Here is a 16245-nt window from a genome sequence, read left to right on the forward strand (position 1 = left end):
ATTTATAAACATTGTTTCCTCATGACACAAATAACCAAACCTGGCAATTGGTAAAGATAAGATTAAAGATCTATTAATTGATGAGAAATTAAGATACAAGAGGACGAGTTATACATGATAACTTATTGTCCATCTTCTGAGTTATGTCTGAACCATTGGGTTTCAATAACCAGCCAGAGTGCGTTTTATATAATAAGAAAGCACTGCTTATTCTTGATTATTACTACTTACTGAACTACTAATTATCAACACATAAGTTACAGGCTCCCAGTATGTAATTTTATAGTAAAAAAAATAAGGAAAAGCGTATAGAACTTAGAGGACATAAATTTTCTTATCTTCAACCAAATAGGTTCCGTTGGCGTAATGGTAACGCGTCTCCCTCCTAAGGAGAAGACTGCGGGTTCGAGTCCCGTACGGAACGTTTATTTTTAATTTTTTAATTTTTACTAAATTGGATTATAAAAATTTAATATCAAGTTAGCTTGCGATGAGGTGAAAGCAAGCACAGCATAACCTGATAACAAATGAATAATCGGCTGCACCTGTTCAAAGCAAAACCTGTAAAATTCTAGAATGGCTCAGGCTGTAGTTAAGTGTGGTATATGCCACGAGAGTGATGGCAAGTATAAATGTCCTAAGTGTAGCATACGATATTGTTCCTTGAAATGCTACAAAGATACTGAAAAACACATTCATAAAAACGTTCTAGAACCCCAAACCGAAACGGACCCTAGTTCAGAGTCCAATAATAACAACAGTGCTACCGTAACCGGTAGGAAAAGTTTGAAGACAAGAGCATTCGATGAAGTTTATCAAAATAACGTCCAATTGCAAGAACTATTAAAGTACAATACAGTGAAATTCCATTTAGCGAAGGTTTATAGAATTCTATCAACTGCCGTTAGCGACGGAAGTTCTGGAAACATGAGTAGCGACCTACAAAAAGAGTTAGCTGTAAATTACCTTAACACATTGCGATATGGTGGTATACATTATAATGAGGCTATCGAAGAATTTTGCCAAATACTATTAGATAGATTAAATGACGTTAAAGAATAAGTATTAATATCATTAGCATTACTTAAAAGGTCGAGCTATCTATTTTTTTTTTTTGAACATGCAACAACCAGATCTGAACTGGATAAACATTAGAACTTGTCACATTAGTTTTTCTTTGTGTATTATTGATAGCGTGATATGTTGCTAACGTTTAAAGTTGCTCCCAAGCTACTACTCTTATAGACACTTTCAATAAGTCTGCAAAGAATTAAGCCGTCCATCAAAGTCGGAAAACCTTCATACTCAAATCCTTGCATGACGAATGTCGATGGCAAATCAGGAATATTTTTAGAATTGAAATGGAAGTCTGCAATTGATTCATAAAGGCGATAAATATTTCCAACCATTGCATTATAATTCCTTAGATGGAACACTTCCGTTACTTCATCCCCGAAAGATTCTTCATATATGACTTGACCCTTTTTATTTGGAAATTCATTTACCTTAACGCCCCTATAGTAAAGCACCAAGTTTGATATTTCAATAAACCCGGCATCACCTTCTAATTTTAGATCACCTTTGGTGCCATGTATATCTATAACTAAGTTTTTGGTGAATTTCTTTGTAGGCGATCCACCTTTGAAACTGCAAGAAACGGGCACATTCGACTTTAATAGAGTTCCCTGAAACAATAAATGATCCGGTACAGTCTTTGGCACAGTCTTTCCCAATTTTCTACCGAACTCATCAACCAACTCCTGTTCAGGAATATTATTGAAAACCATTGCATTGATTACGCCGAAATAAGACCCTGTGATATATTGCAAGAGATCAATTGTATGGGCAAACGACGTAGTGACTAAGTCTACGCCTTTGCCGACTTCATATAGGTATGAGGGAGATTTTAGAGGTCTTTCGTAACCATACCACCCACCATTTCCAGTTACTTCGATTGAATTAATATCCCCTATGTGTCCTTCCTCTATCAGCTCTTTAGATCTTATGATGTATGGTGATTTACGTCCTTGTAAAGAGATTATTGTCTGCAGCCCACGTTCTGATGCGGCATGGAAAACAGTTTCCATTTCCTTCACAGAATATACGAGTCCCCATTCCATGAATAAATATTTCAAGTTACAATTGGCACGAGAATATTCCAGTAGCGGCATTAGTAAGTCAAAATAGCTAGCAGTTCGCACGCTAAATACTACCATATCGACATTGGAAGATGAGGCGAACGACTCTAGCGTCGGGTATGCCACGGCATTGGTTAACTTCAGATCTCTGATGGTGGCTATAGATGAATCTATTTTTTTGTTGTACAGTGCTGTAATTTGGAATTGCGATGATAACTGTAAAATGGCTTGATAATGCGTCTTGACAGCCCATCCTTTCGAAGAGGACAATCCGATAAAGCCCACTCTAATCGGTGAAGATTTCGGTATTGTCGAGTATTCAGATCTTTGCTTGCGGTTCATTTTATTTCTCTACGTTTCTCTACGTTTCACTTGAAATACCCTCCCCCAATATGTTCTATTTTTCTTCCTCTGAAGGTGTTTATATATTTATTCTTCAATCTTTACGTACCGACCATCCGTTTATTTACTCATTCCTGATATAACCGCACATATATATAAAGAGAAGCTGATATGGCGAAAAAGCGATTAAGGTACCAATGAGCTCTAGTTTTACTGCAGTGAAGACTCATGACATAGTTGCAACCCACAAACTGGGCACAGACAAGCTACAGTATCACTACAGAGCCCTTACGAATAGAGTTTTTCCTTGAGGATGAACTGACATAATAATAGAGACTAATAGAACCCCTCACTAAGGGAAGATGCGCTCATTTTTAATGTTCGGCGTACGGTGGGCCGAAAAATGGCGACGGCACCGGCAGCAGGACGTCGTTGGTCCGGGGATGTTCTCGAAGGATTATGGGCAGAAATATCCGCTCGATCAACTCACCAAGCGTATCCACTAAAACCAGAGGATTATAGGGCCAGATTTATCCAGCTTTTTATCTGGTATTTTTCCCAAAAAGTTCCGAAAAATGGTGTGCTTATTTTCTGTCTGAACAAATATTTTTTTTTTAACTAGGTTGCGAAACTTTGGGAAAAACTGATCCGATGGATTCTATTGTCCACTGTAATCCACCGGAAAAACCGTTCAGTTAATAGAGACAGTGTTTTACACTCGCAGTTGCAACTGAACAGAGCTGAAGTCTCTCCTTCCTCGCAAAATGAAAGAACGAAATTACTCAGGCATAATAAGTGCCATTTTTTAAGTGTTATTGACCTGTAAAATTGTATGATAATTTTTTGGACTCCATTATTCTTAACGTTATAAAATTATGTATATAGATTATACTAGAGATTCTCCTCATGGATTTAGGAATCCACAAAAAGGAATCAGTAATTTTGCATAATATTATAAATGATTCTGTTCCTCTTTTTATATGTTGTCATTCATTGATCCTATTACAATATCAATCCTTGCGCTTCAGCTTCCATTAATTTCGACGACACTTTGAATCTTAACTTACTGGTCTCGTAGTTTATGTCGTCTTTTAACACCGTATATAATAGTAATAGATGGACAATAGTTGAATCTTGTTCCAACACAACAATTCTTGTTTCAGATATTTCATCATATATGAATTAATGTGTGTCTGCAGACACCTATTCCAACATTTTCTTTGAAACAGAAAAAGAGAAGGATTAAGTATGATACATCAAGAAAGCCGCTCAGAATAGGTAGGATACGATATTGGAACACGTTATATAAATCCGTGATAGTTTAATGGTCAGAATGGGCGCTTGTCGCGTGCCAGATCGGGGTTCAATTCCCCGTCGCGGAGATTTTTTCATTTTTTTTAATCATATCGTATCTACTGGATGTTTAGCACCATTGGAAGATATTGACTACTAATCGGCCAGCTGGTGATTCCTTCTCTGTATTTTAAAAATATATGTATATTAAATACAGACGTACACTTTGAGAAAAAAATTAGTTATTTTTAGTAATACTTATAATGCAATGATGGCTTCTCGATACCCGAACCCATCCCAAGACCTATTCCAACTCCATGTCCTCATGGATTTCCATTTTACCTGCCTCTAAATCAGAGGATAGTTTCGGTTTTTTTTCATGATGGGTCTCTTCATGCTCGTTTTCTAACGCTGTTACGTCATTGGAATTCATATCCCCCCGACCGTGATTTATTGTTCGTATTTTCCAGGATTTTATACGATTAGCATTTCTCGGTGGGTGCTCAACACTCAAGGGAGGAACGGAGAGTCTAAATTTAGGTACGACGTTTACATTGGCATCTGCGAGATTCGAATTTGATTCATTGAAGTTAAAGTTATATTTAGACTCGTAATCTCTTTTGGAATGCTCTTTTTGAGTCTCAGATTCACGTTGCTGGTTTTCGCTCAATTTGGGTTTCCTTTCCTTTTCTTTTACGCAATTTATGGACTTGTCCTGAGAATTTGACAAAATATCATTTTTTTGTTTGTAACACCATGCCTTTAACTCATCAGTCGTCATATTTGAGTCCAGCGCATACAGCATATCATCTAAACAGGTCAGGTACCCTTGGTGTTTTGTTAAAGAGTTCTTTTCATTGGCTACTCTATACAGTCTTGTTACCGCATTGGCGGCTAGCTTGAATTCTTGAGAGAGTTCTAGGTTGAGGTTATCAATAGCTTGCTTTGTGGGGGGTTGCTCTGGAGGCAAACTGGATTCTAGTGAATGCAATCGTTCCATTGTAATACGGGTTTATATGTCTTTAGAAATTCAATGTATAATATCGATATCGACCACTTTCAAAGCGTCCACTTCAGCGTATTTATATGGATAGCAACAGAATTTTTACCACTTGAAAAAAGTACCCAGAAAAAGTATGACAGAAAATGAATGTTCTGAACTGTCTGCAATTTGTTGAATCCAAAGTATATATTTCGAAGAGAAAAAAGCTATATTCTTGCTCCAAGATGGCTCTAAAACTGAAAAAAAAAAGGACTATCAGAATTTTTTCCATGCGCCTTTTATCACTTCTGCGAAAAATTGAAAAGGTTTAGTGGGTAACACAAGAAAGACACTAGAAAGCTTGTTCAGCACATCTTACCAGCTTGGGGCGACAGATTGATGAATGTCTGTAAATGAAGAAGTAAGGCTGACGCTGAACCTTGGAAACAGAGTAAAGTAAAGCAAAGAAACAATAATAGTTGATTAAAAAAAATATCTCCCGGGGGCGAGTCGAACGCCCGATCTCAAGATTTCGTGGTAATAAATTACAGTCTTGCGCCTTAGACCAACTTGGCTACCGAGAGTTGTTATTTTATAATATCCGAAAGTAAATTATGACTAACACCAACTATTACCAATCCTTTAGTATTAGCAGTAGCTGCACTCAATCAGTGTAAAGCTGTTGGAATATGTGACTACGGATGTACACTTATTCGTATTAATAACCATTTAAATTGTATGATGATCTTTGGGATTCCATTGTTTCTTAATGTTATAATATTACGTATATAGATTATACTAGATATTCTCCTCATGGATTTAGGAATCCACAGAAAGGAATCAATACTTTTGCATGGTTATTATAAATGATTCTGTTCCTCTTTTTATATGTTGTCATTCATTGATCCTATTACAATATCAATCCTTGCGCTTCAGCTTCCATTAATTTCGACGACACTTTAAATCTTAACTTACTGGTCTTGTAATTTATGTCATCTTTTAACACCGTATATATTAGTAATAGATGGACAATAGTTGAATCTTGTTCCAACACGTATAAATTGGAGTAAGCAAACTCAAAAACAATTTATCTATTTATTCGTATACGATATGAGAAAGGAATGTAAACGAATAAATAATCTGGTAATTAGTGAAGATAAGATAAAGATCTATTAATTGATCAGAAACCAGTATATAAGCAGATGAGTTATAACTGATAACTCATTAATAATGCATAAACCATATTTGAACCATTAGGTTATACATAACCAATCAGCGTGTGTTTTATATACCTCTCTTATATAATTTAAGAAAGAACTGCTTATTCTTAATTATTACAAATTACTAAACTACTAATTATCAACAAAAGCACTATTTCAGTCTCATCTCATTGTTACTCAAGGTATTCAATAGAACTTTTTTTCTTGTTCCTGAGGCACTGACGCCCGGGCACTAACTGACGATGGCTCTTGTACTTCGAAGGGGAGCAGTAGCCTTGAATAGTACAGAATGGGATTGGGCTACGCTACGCTTGGAGACAATGTTATTTCCAATATTACGCAAGATTGCTAATTTCCGTTTTTGTAGATTTTCGGACCCATGAGAACAGCTTCTAGAATAATTCTCACGCATACTATCACAAAAGTAAATAAAAATTGAATCTCAGAATTTATCATCCAAATTTACAGATCAATATAGTGGCACTTTTACGGTTGGTTTATACGTACATAGTAATAGCCGCTATTGAACGAACTCAGGGACTAAAAAGTGTTCACAATCGAGTAAAATCCGTAGCTTGAATAATCCCTATTTCCTCTTTATGATGTCGGAACGACTTTGTACCCGAAAGTGTTGCAGCTAAAACGTCAATGATGGTATGGTAATTGCATTTTTTGAGGCTTTGCGCATGACTCATTTGTAATGGACGAACTTATAGGAGGGCATTGATATAAGAAATGCCAAAAAACGACTTCGATGCGTATGTTTTTTTGACGCGTAATGCTAAACCGTAACTGTTAACCTGGCGATGGAAAATATAACGTGTTTGTAGGAGGCTTACTTTCGAACTATGCCGAATCTAACCTGAACAAAGCAGTTGAGATTACCAAAGATGGGCCGTGGTAAGTTAATATTGATAGAAGGCTTGGATAGAACTGGTAAGACTACACAATGCAATATCTTGTACCAAAAATTGTTACCGGATTGTAAATTATTAAAGTTCCCCGAAAGATCGACTCGAATTGGAGGACTCATAGACCAATATTTGACGGACGATAGTTTCCGGTTATCAGACCAAGCCATTCACCTTCTTTTTTCGGCAAACAGGTGGGAAATGATTGATAGCATGAAAGAAGCATTGCTGGAGGGGAAGAATATCATCATGGATAGATATGTTTACTCCGGAGTAGCATATTCCGCTGCCAAGGGTACGAACGGGATGGACCTAAATTGGTGTTTACAGCCGGACATAGGACTACTCAAACCAGATCTGACATTGTTTCTGAGCATTCAAGACGTTGCTAGTAACGCAGTAAAGGATGGATTTGGAGAAGAAAGGTATGAAACTTTAAAGTTCCAAAAAAAAGTGAAACAGACGTTCGTAACACTATTAGAAAACGAGATAAAGAAAGGTGATGAGTCGATCAAGATTATCGACGTCAGCGGTAAGGATATCCAAGAAGTGGAAGCGCTAATTTGGGAAATAGTAGAGCCCACGTTGACTACGGAAATAGATCATGATAATTTTTCATTTTTTCAACATAAATAGTATACATAGCTTAGTCAAGCCTATCTAAAATACTTAGCCTTTCCAACAGCATGTCCTTAGAGATTTCCTGTATCTCGCCCCCAATAAACATTTCGTCCATAATCATGTAGGCTTTATAAAAGTTGAAGACGATATCCAGCTCACAGACGTTGCCGAAAAATGCATCCAGAACTTCCACGAACAGATGGATGTGACAAAGGTATATGGGCTCGTCATCAAGCAGGTCCACGCCCATGACGAAATAGAGCCCAGCGTACCTTCTATATATGAGCTTTGTCGAATCGGAGAACTCTACGAAATTACTCTGGTGCTTGTGGTCCCTGGAGGAGATGAGCCTATATATCTGCGCAATGGCGTCATGACTATGTTGCGAATCTGAATTGTGCACATCGAACCACCTCACCAACCGCACTACTCCTTGCTTGTTAAAGCACAGTATAAACTGAACAGCCATTTCAATTCCTCACAGCAAACACACTCGCTCTTCTTGACAGATGGCATCCAGGGACTTAGATCTTTCCAAGGCAAGCATCCCTCAATCTAACCAATGAACAATGCATTCCCCAGTCTTTATCAAAGTATCCGACACGGCCCTTCACGTGTAAAGTGACAGTCCTTGCAAAGCTACTAGAAGGACCCTTCTTTCACAGATACCACACAAGATTGTCAGGGATGCATGTGTTGCGTACCAGCAACATGATAGACACATATGTCTTGCAAGAATCCAAGCCCAGGGACACCAATATAACGCTCTTGTGCAATCACCCCATCTTAAGCATAATCTCCTAGGCTTCAGCGCAAATAGTGGGCCACGTGCCGGTGAGGTGCATGGGTGTATTGCCTGCTCGTCATTGGCAAGACCCCTTGCAGATGGGAGGTCTGGACCAATATTCAATTGGCAGTGGACGCTGCTTTATATATAGTGTTGGCCTAGTGGGTGGGAAAGCTATTGTTAGGCTTGCTAACATCATCGATCTAGCCACGGGACCCGACACATATCAGGAAAATAAGGTTGTACACGTCTTAACAGCATTTTAACAGGTTAAACGAATAGGATAAGATAATGACGGGGAACAGCAAAGACAAAGAGGTACATAAAAGTCCCTCGGTCAGCACTTTAAAACTATTGGGGAAGCGTCTGTTCAATTCGAACAGTCACACTGACAATTCTTCATTATTACTCAGTGCTGAACAATTGGGTAATGGTAGGAGTTTAAGGAAACGACCAACGTCTCCATCCAGCGGCGGCGCTAGTAGCGGTGCCAATTCACCTTCCTCTTCTGCCGGTGCTCGGAATAGATCTGCTTCTTTGCATAGGAAGAAAAACAATGCTTCAGTTGGGCTCTCGAGTGGACCTGTGTCCTCGCATAAGTCTTCCGTCGCGTTGCAAGACCTAATCAAACATAACAATAATCCTTACTTAAACTCTCCCTCGGATATCTTGGGCACAGGTACTGGCATTGCCTCGACAAGAGATAGGGATAGATCTGCTATAGAAAGGGAAAAAGAAAAAGAGAGGGCTAGGGACAAGGAAAGAAACACGCATCATGCGGGCTTGCCGCAAAGATCGAATAGCATGGCCAGTCATCACTTTCCCAATGAAAATATCATTTATAACCCCTACGGTATAAACCCAAACCATGCTAGACCAGATACTGCATTTGCCGACACTCTAAATATGAATAAGGAGAATGATTTAAGTTTTTACATGCATGATGGGAACGCCAAGATACGGATGTTACCGCTGCCAATCGCCAACCCGAATGATTTCTTACCCGAAGATATGAAACAATATAGCGTCCATTTAACGGATAATTTTGTATTCGACACGGATAATAAGCCAATCGGTTCCGGTGGGTCTAGTGAGGTGAGGAAGGTTAAATCGAGTTACAGGCAAAAGGATGTTTACGCTTTGAAGAAATTGAATATGATATACCACGAGTCTCCCGAGAAGTTCTACAAAAGATGCTCAAAAGAATTTATCATTGCCAAGCATCTAAGCCACAACGTGCACATCACGAACACTTTTTGTCTTGTGAAAGTACCCACCACAACGTACACAACTCGTGGTTGGGGGTTCATCATGGAATTGGGTGTCAAGGATCTTTTCCAATTGATGGAAAGAACAGGCTGGAAAAACGTTCCATTCGGTGAAAAATACTGTCTTTTCAAACAGGTGGCTCAAGGTATCAGGTTTTGTCATGAGAACGGTATCGCTCATCGTGATTTGAAACCCGAAAATGTCTTGATTTCCAAAGAAGGTGTTTGCAAACTGACAGATTTCGGTATTTCTGATTGGTACCATGTGGTGCCTCATGACTACACCAGTCCGGTGAAGACTTGCCAGGGTATGATAGGTTCCCCACCATACACTCCACCAGAAGTGATGTATTTCGACGCCAAGAAGCATTATCCTGAAAGGCTCCAAAAACCTTATAATCCATTGGCCATGGATTCTTATGCCCTCGGGATAATGCTGATCACCATGATCAACAATATAATTCCTTTCATCGATTCCTGTAACACTGATGCGAGATTCAGAGAGTTCGAATTGTCGTACGATAACTTCATCAACCACCAAAATCCTCACTTCAGAGACAAGGGTTGCCACAAGGCAGGTCCCGGTGCCGAATACAGTTTGGCAAGAAATTTCAAAAATACTGAGGCTACACGTGTTGCATGGAGATTGGCTGACCCCGACCCTGCCACAAGATACACAATGGATGATTTATTCGAAGACCCTTTTTTCCAACAAATAGAAACCTGTGTCGAGCCAAATGACGACAGTTTCGTGAAGGCGCCTGAATTAAGAAAATCTACTTCTATCAGTGATTCTACGGAAAACTTTCCAGATGCTCCCAACGAGCAAGAAGTCAGTCATACTTCGAATCCATTCCTGAAAAGAGAACCTTTGAGTACTAAACCTAGATCAATGCTGGAAATTGCTCAATCTCCATCACTTAAACTGAAGTCCAAACTGAAGAGCAAAACAAAGGCTAAATCACATGATATCATGGATAAAGAAGGTTTAAAAATCGTTACACCTAAACCACAAGGGAAAGAACAGGGCGAAGATCAAAATGAAGACAAAGATGAAGACGAAGACGAAGACAAACCAACGGAAAACTTTTCAACCAACGTTGACAGTTTATTAGAAAAGGCGACACCAACTTCCACCAAAGTCGATGACATTCCAAGCGAAGAAAATTCTACAACAAAGGAGTTAAAGTCAATGATCAACTCTACCCCTTCCACACCAACACACAACGGTCCAACTCCGGTCCCCGTGAAAACTGCCACACCATTGAATAAAGGTATGAGCGATTTATCATTAAGATCAGAGACGCCAATTTCTGCCAAGGACACTAGCGCACCCAATGTGTCTTCATCAAGCAACTCGATTAGAAGTTTCGGTAGTCCAAATGTGTCCTCCTTAAAGAAAAAGAAGGTCATCCATCACCACTTAGATATCACTAACAGCGTCACGAACGTGTCATCCGTGAGCGCTTTCGTGTCAAGATAGACATGAAGGCTCTTTTATACCTCCTTTATGCTTTGTAATCGTCATCATTCTTCTATTATCGGCTCTACAGACTTAGATATAAAATGTACTTTTGAGAAAAAAGAAAAAGACCAGAAATTAAATTGTACGGAACAAGCACTCACATATAAAACCAACATGTATACCTATGTATTTACTTTGAACAAAAACTCAAACATTTTTTTACTTGTTAGGTGTTCTCGCCTACTAATCGGTCAACAAGCATGATCACTTTTTGTTGGTCCCTTCGGTATCGTACATCAATCAGGGTGGAAAAAAAAAAGCGGAAGAAAAAAAAAATTGGGTAAACAATGAATCTCCACGTGCTTATCACGTTTTTTTGTTTAATTTAGGATGAGAAGATTATAATTCAAGGGTAAACACATCGTTAGTCATTTGTACTTTGTATTTGTTTCAAGTGGTATATGCTTTGAATATAGAAGTCCCAATTAATAATCGAGTACATATATATAATACATTTTTTGCTTCTTTTTCCAAAAATGAACTCTTTAGCAAATAACAAGATTGGTGGTGGGGATAACGAAGTTCACTCGGCGAGAAAGAGAAGCTATCACGAGGAACAAAACGTCAACGAGGCCAGAAAGAAGCAGAGAGACCAAAATCTGCTGTCACAAGAAAGCAATGACGGAAACATCGACTCGGCTCTATTGAGTGAAGGGGCTACTCTAAGAGGGACCCAAAGCCAGTATACAGGCGGGCTAGCGTCTAATCATGATGAGAAGGAAAGTGATGAAGATCCTTCCGTAGCGGAAGCTGCAGTAGCCGCCACCGTCAGTTACACAGACTTAATTCAACGTCACGAAGATGTGTCTGACGTTCATATGCCCAAGCAAACAAGTACTGATAACGGGGACAAGGATTCCATGAATGAAGGAAGAGCAACAAATTCGTCAAACGAAGGGGCCAAGTTGAGCGTCTCTCTGGAGGGGATGGAATCCTCACCAATAGAGTCCACACAAGACTCCAAAAATGACATGCTCATACCATTGCCCGAACATGGACGTAGACACGAACACGAAGAAGAGGAAGAAGAGGAAGAAGAGGAAGAGGAGGATGATGACGGTACTGGTATGAACCTCAAGAAGGACATGAATATGCAGTCGGGCCGTCGAGGAAAAAAACCTACCACACTGGCCACGACAGAGGAATGGAAAAAGCAAAGGAAGGATTCCCACAAAGAAGTCGAAAGGCGTCGCCGTGAAAATATAAACACCGCCATCAATGTCTTGAGCGATCTGCTCCCTGTAAGAGAATCCAGCAAGGCTGCGATACTGGCACGTGCCGCAGAATACATCCAAAAATTGAAAGAGACTGACGAAGCGAACATTGAAAAATGGACATTGCAGAAATTGCTAAGTGAGCAGAATGCATCGCAGTTGGCCAGTGCGAACGAGAAGCTGCAAGAAGAACTGGGGAACGCATACAAGGAGATTGAGTACATGAAGCGCATCTTACGGAAAGAAGGCATGGAGTACGAGGATATGCACAGCCATAAGAAAAAGGAGAAAGAAAGGAAGGGCCCCGGAGGTGATAACGTCCATGAGGCTTGAAAGCACAGATACGTAGACACATAACATATATTATACCCCTTTAGTATATATTCGCGTTTCTCCACCCATACTGCATGCGCGAGCAGTTGTTATCACTTTCCCATTAATATCTTCAACTCTTCGGATGACCTTATCCAATTGTCTGACAGGCACCCAGCCCCAATGCTTGGCAAAAAAGAGCACCCTCTTACCTCCGAAAGCCTCTCTATGCGCTATTGTTCTTCCGTTTTTTAGTGGCTCAGCCAACTTTTGCCAAGAAAGTTTTTCCCCTTGCATGAAATCGCCAAGAGAAATTGGCACGAAGTGCCGATTTCCCGCCTTTTTTTCACGAGAATTCAATTTTCCCGTTCTTTTTTACCTTCTTTTTAGTCCGTAGGAAAAAAGTAATCATGGTAAATACGTGGAGGATAGGATTGACTTGAAAAAAAAAAACTTGGCAGGAAAGGTCGTTTTCCTACAGGTTCGCTACAAACACCGGCCTATTTTTACTTTGAGGCTTTGCTTAATAATTTAACAAACACCGGAAGGGCATACGAATAATCTCGTTCTCGATTCGGGCGTCCCACTATCTTTACTATATACATAGCAAGTATTATTTACTTTCCAGCAGAGACACAACCTTATTTTTATGATTTAGAGTAATAAAGAGAAAGCGAGTAAGAAGATAGAAAGGAAAAGAAAAAGAGAAAGAGAAAAGAGAAAATATCAGCAATGTTATCAGTTCGCAGGTTTTCTATGTACGTATTAAGATCCTTACGGCTACATCTCAAGAAAATCGTTGTTACACTTCTAGCCGTCCAACTGTTGTTCATTACTACTTATGTGCTGAATGGCCATTCGTTGATTATGGACGGCAGCTGGAGATCATTTACCGCACCTTTTTTACAGCCGCTTACACCTACCACCAAAAACCATACATATCCTGTATTTGATTTGAAATCAACGGACAGTATAACCAAACTATACGAAAAAATGAACTTCGACACTTCAGGAGAATGGATCGATACATACACCCTGAAGAACGATCTCCTCACTATGAAAATGGGCCCTGACAAAGGGCGGGTTTTGGACTCGGTGGACGATTTGAGGTACTATAATAACGATCCGAGGTTAATATGGTCTGTTGTCCTAGACCACTTGCTAGCATCCGACTCTAATGAATACGATTTTTCGTGGTATGATTGGGCCAGCTTTGAATCGTTGAACAAACTCATCGCTTTGAAGGATACAAACGTCTCTTGCCAATTTGTTTGCGAAAACGCTTTCGATAAGGACGTACTAGAAAGGGTGGAGAAGGAAATCCAAGAACCCTTATTTATCACTAATAGGAATAAATATGACGAAGAAGTTTGGTATAATAGGGAAAGAAAGATGCTGAACTCTAATTCGGTAACGCAAATTGTGCACGACCACTGTAAAGACAATGACGCATACTATAAGGGTGCTCCTTTCGAGCTTCCCTTCATTATCAGTGAATTATATGGGAAAATGAGGCCAGAAGTTTATGACTTGCATGCCAAGAATCACTTATTATATTTCGGTGCCACACCGTTGTCGCTGACTGTTTTAGATAGTGATAAAGAAGCGTACAGAATTAATTTAAAGGAAAGTGATTCATCCCAATCCAATATTGTACAATCCAAAATGTTGCAAGGCTACATTCAAAGGCACACTAATGAAATGCAAAACGGCGATCTTCTTTTCAATCACACCTTAACTTTTGAGAAATTCTTGCACCACAAATCGACTGAAAAACGGAAACTTGACATCGAAGGTTTAGATAAAACAATATTTTCTAAGGAATATCTAGACCTATCTCCATCTGATTTTCACTTCGATGCCAAGACAAAAATCGGTGAATTGGAGGCCAAGCTAAGATCCGAAGGTCTGTCGTTGCACGATACCCGGTATTTACAAAGTTTAAAAACGTCTATTAGGACAGCTCCTGCATTGCAGGGAAAGTATTTTGCAGAGGCAAGCGAGGTGGCTGATGCAAGTGCTGATGGGCATCATAGAGACAAAAGGTTTCTGTCCCTTGGATATAATCTCCTGAACGATCCTCAGGAGTTTGAAGCTAGATTGAGCTCCATGATAAGAACTTTCCAAAAGTTTACCAAGGCTAATGGGTTGATTTCTTGGTTGTCACATGGTACTTTGTATGGGTACTTGTACAATGGATTAAAATTCCCCTGGGATGTCGATCACGATTTGCAAATGCCCATTAAGCATTTACACTATTTAAGTCAATATTTCAATCAGTCCTTAATATTGGAGGATCCAAGAGAAGGTAACGGAAGATATTTGCTAGATGTAGGAAGTTCCATTACTGTGAGAACTCACGGAAATGGCGAAAACAATATCGATGCCCGTTTCATCGATATTGACTCAGGTATATATATTGATATCACAGGGCTGAGTGTTAGTTCTGATGCGGCTAGGAAATACATGGCCAAGTTTGTTGAAGAAGAGGAGAGTTCAGACAAGGACTTCTCCACTCTCATCGAAGACTACAACTTTGATGAAAACGAGAAATTTGATGAAGTTGATGACTGTGAAGACTTTGCCAAATACACCGTATATGAACTAAGAGAATGGGTCAACTCTCATCCAGACGATTTTGACAAATCAGAAAAGGACCTAGTGACCAAAGCATACAAAAAAGAACTTGTAATGTCGAAAAGCGATTCTCCTGAAAGAGACTTAACTCCAAAGCAAAGGTACTTGCTGAATAAAAAATATAATCTCTTTAATTGTAGGAATAAACACTTTTCCAGTCTAAGCATCTTATCGCCCTTACGGAATACAATGTTCAATGGTGTGCCAGCGTTTATTCCCAATAAACCTATAACGGCGTTGAACAACGAGTATGTGGTTCCACCGAGATACGGGTTTTTGACGTTTCAAGGGAAAGTGTATCTACCTGAACTGAGATACTGGTTTTTGTTTCCAGATGTAAAAAAATTTGCAAATTTACAATCGAGAGAACCCAAGATAACACGGTTGGAAAATCCCCTAAATGATTTAAAATTCAGTGATATAAACCTGCTATTAACAAATATCATAAAGTGTGATTTCCACTCCGTATTTGCCAGTCTGTTCAATTCTCTCAATAGCACTGTCTACCGACTTAAAGAGCTAGAAATACAATATGATCCTGACTTGAGTGAAGAAGAAAAAAGAAGTCTATTAAAGACCTTAAGGAATGGTGGATTGTCGAAGAACATGAAGTCTCCTGAGAAAGACCCAATAATATATATCCATGAAAGAAAACTATGGGGAAAAGTGAAAAAAATACTGAATGCTGCAAATATTTATAATATTGCTTCCCAGGTTGAAAATAAAAAAATTGAAGAGTTCGTTAAAGTATCTAAAGACCTATTTGAAAGAAACCTTGAAGAGTTCAATATTCTCGATAGTGACAATGGTAAAACGGTAATTGACTTGAATTCCAAAGGCTTGAACCTTTTCGGTGATAATAAGAAAACCTCAAATGTGATATTTGGTTCTGACGAAAAATATTAAGGATCATCTCCTCTCTTTCAAAACAGATGCTTTGGTAGCATCCTAATTGCATATTAATATATGTGTGTATTGTATCGACTTCTATAATG

At 39.1% G+C, this 16245-nt stretch overlaps 8 protein-coding genes and 3 non-coding genes across 11 annotated transcripts; 7 read left to right on the plus strand and 4 right to left on the minus strand.

Moving 5' to 3' along the window:
- Positions 1-352: 352 nt before the first annotated feature.
- DI49_3064 lies at positions 353-424 on the plus strand. The gene has a single exon. It is a non-coding gene; the product is annotated as a tRNA-Arg (tRNA).
- A 152-nt stretch (positions 425-576) lies between these two features.
- On the plus strand, positions 577-1062 carry HIT1 (Hit1p; the record flags this gene model as incomplete). The annotated part of the gene is made up of 1 exon (XM_018366151.1): positions 577-1062. The coding sequence occupies one exon, from the start codon at positions 577-579 to the stop codon at positions 1060-1062; it is 486 nt and encodes a 161-aa protein (XP_018221357.1).
- A 122-nt stretch (positions 1063-1184) lies between these two features.
- On the minus strand, positions 1185-2480 carry DI49_3066 (Gfo/Idh/MocA family protein; the record flags this gene model as incomplete). Its single annotated transcript, XM_018366152.1, has 1 exon — positions 1185-2480. One exon carries the CDS (start codon positions 2478-2480, stop codon positions 1185-1187), a length of 1296 nt encoding a protein of 431 aa, XP_018221358.1.
- A 1310-nt stretch (positions 2481-3790) lies between these two features.
- Positions 3791-3862, plus strand: DI49_3067. The gene has a single exon. It is a non-coding gene; the product is annotated as a tRNA-Asp (tRNA).
- Positions 3863-4077: 215 nt separating this feature from the next.
- On the minus strand, positions 4078-4773 carry DI49_3068 (uncharacterized protein; the record flags this gene model as incomplete). Its single annotated transcript, XM_018366153.1, has 1 exon — positions 4078-4773. The coding sequence occupies one exon, from the start codon at positions 4771-4773 to the stop codon at positions 4078-4080; it is 696 nt and encodes a 231-aa protein (XP_018221359.1).
- A 477-nt stretch (positions 4774-5250) lies between these two features.
- DI49_3069 lies at positions 5251-5339 on the minus strand. Its single transcript is given in 2 exon segments — positions 5251-5287; positions 5300-5339. It is a non-coding gene; the product is annotated as a tRNA-Tyr (tRNA).
- Positions 5340-6865: 1526 nt separating this feature from the next.
- CDC8 (bifunctional thymidylate/uridylate kinase) lies at positions 6866-7522 on the plus strand (the record flags this gene model as incomplete). Its single annotated transcript, XM_018366154.1, has 1 exon — positions 6866-7522. One exon carries the CDS (start codon positions 6866-6868, stop codon positions 7520-7522), a length of 657 nt encoding a protein of 218 aa, XP_018221360.1.
- A 10-nt stretch (positions 7523-7532) lies between these two features.
- On the minus strand, positions 7533-7976 carry APS2 (Aps2p; the record flags this gene model as incomplete). Its single annotated transcript, XM_018366155.1, has 1 exon — positions 7533-7976. The coding sequence occupies one exon, from the start codon at positions 7974-7976 to the stop codon at positions 7533-7535; it is 444 nt and encodes a 147-aa protein (XP_018221361.1).
- Positions 7977-8585: 609 nt separating this feature from the next.
- Positions 8586-11045, plus strand: PTK2 (protein kinase PTK2; the record flags this gene model as incomplete). Its single annotated transcript, XM_018366156.1, has 1 exon — positions 8586-11045. One exon carries the CDS (start codon positions 8586-8588, stop codon positions 11043-11045), a length of 2460 nt encoding a protein of 819 aa, XP_018221362.1.
- A 518-nt stretch (positions 11046-11563) lies between these two features.
- On the plus strand, positions 11564-12634 carry CBF1 (Cbf1p; the record flags this gene model as incomplete). The annotated part of the gene is made up of 1 exon (XM_018366157.1): positions 11564-12634. The coding sequence occupies one exon, from the start codon at positions 11564-11566 to the stop codon at positions 12632-12634; it is 1071 nt and encodes a 356-aa protein (XP_018221363.1).
- Positions 12635-13345: 711 nt separating this feature from the next.
- Positions 13346-16156, plus strand: MNN14 (Mnn14p; the record flags this gene model as incomplete). Its single annotated transcript, XM_018366158.1, has 1 exon — positions 13346-16156. The coding sequence occupies one exon, from the start codon at positions 13346-13348 to the stop codon at positions 16154-16156; it is 2811 nt and encodes a 936-aa protein (XP_018221364.1).
- Positions 16157-16245: the final 89 nt, after the last annotated feature.

Source organism: Saccharomyces eubayanus, chromosome X (genome assembly GCF_001298625.1).
Source record: "Saccharomyces eubayanus strain FM1318 chromosome X, whole genome shotgun sequence".
Classification (NCBI taxonomy): domain Eukaryota; kingdom Fungi; phylum Ascomycota; class Saccharomycetes; order Saccharomycetales; family Saccharomycetaceae; genus Saccharomyces; species Saccharomyces eubayanus.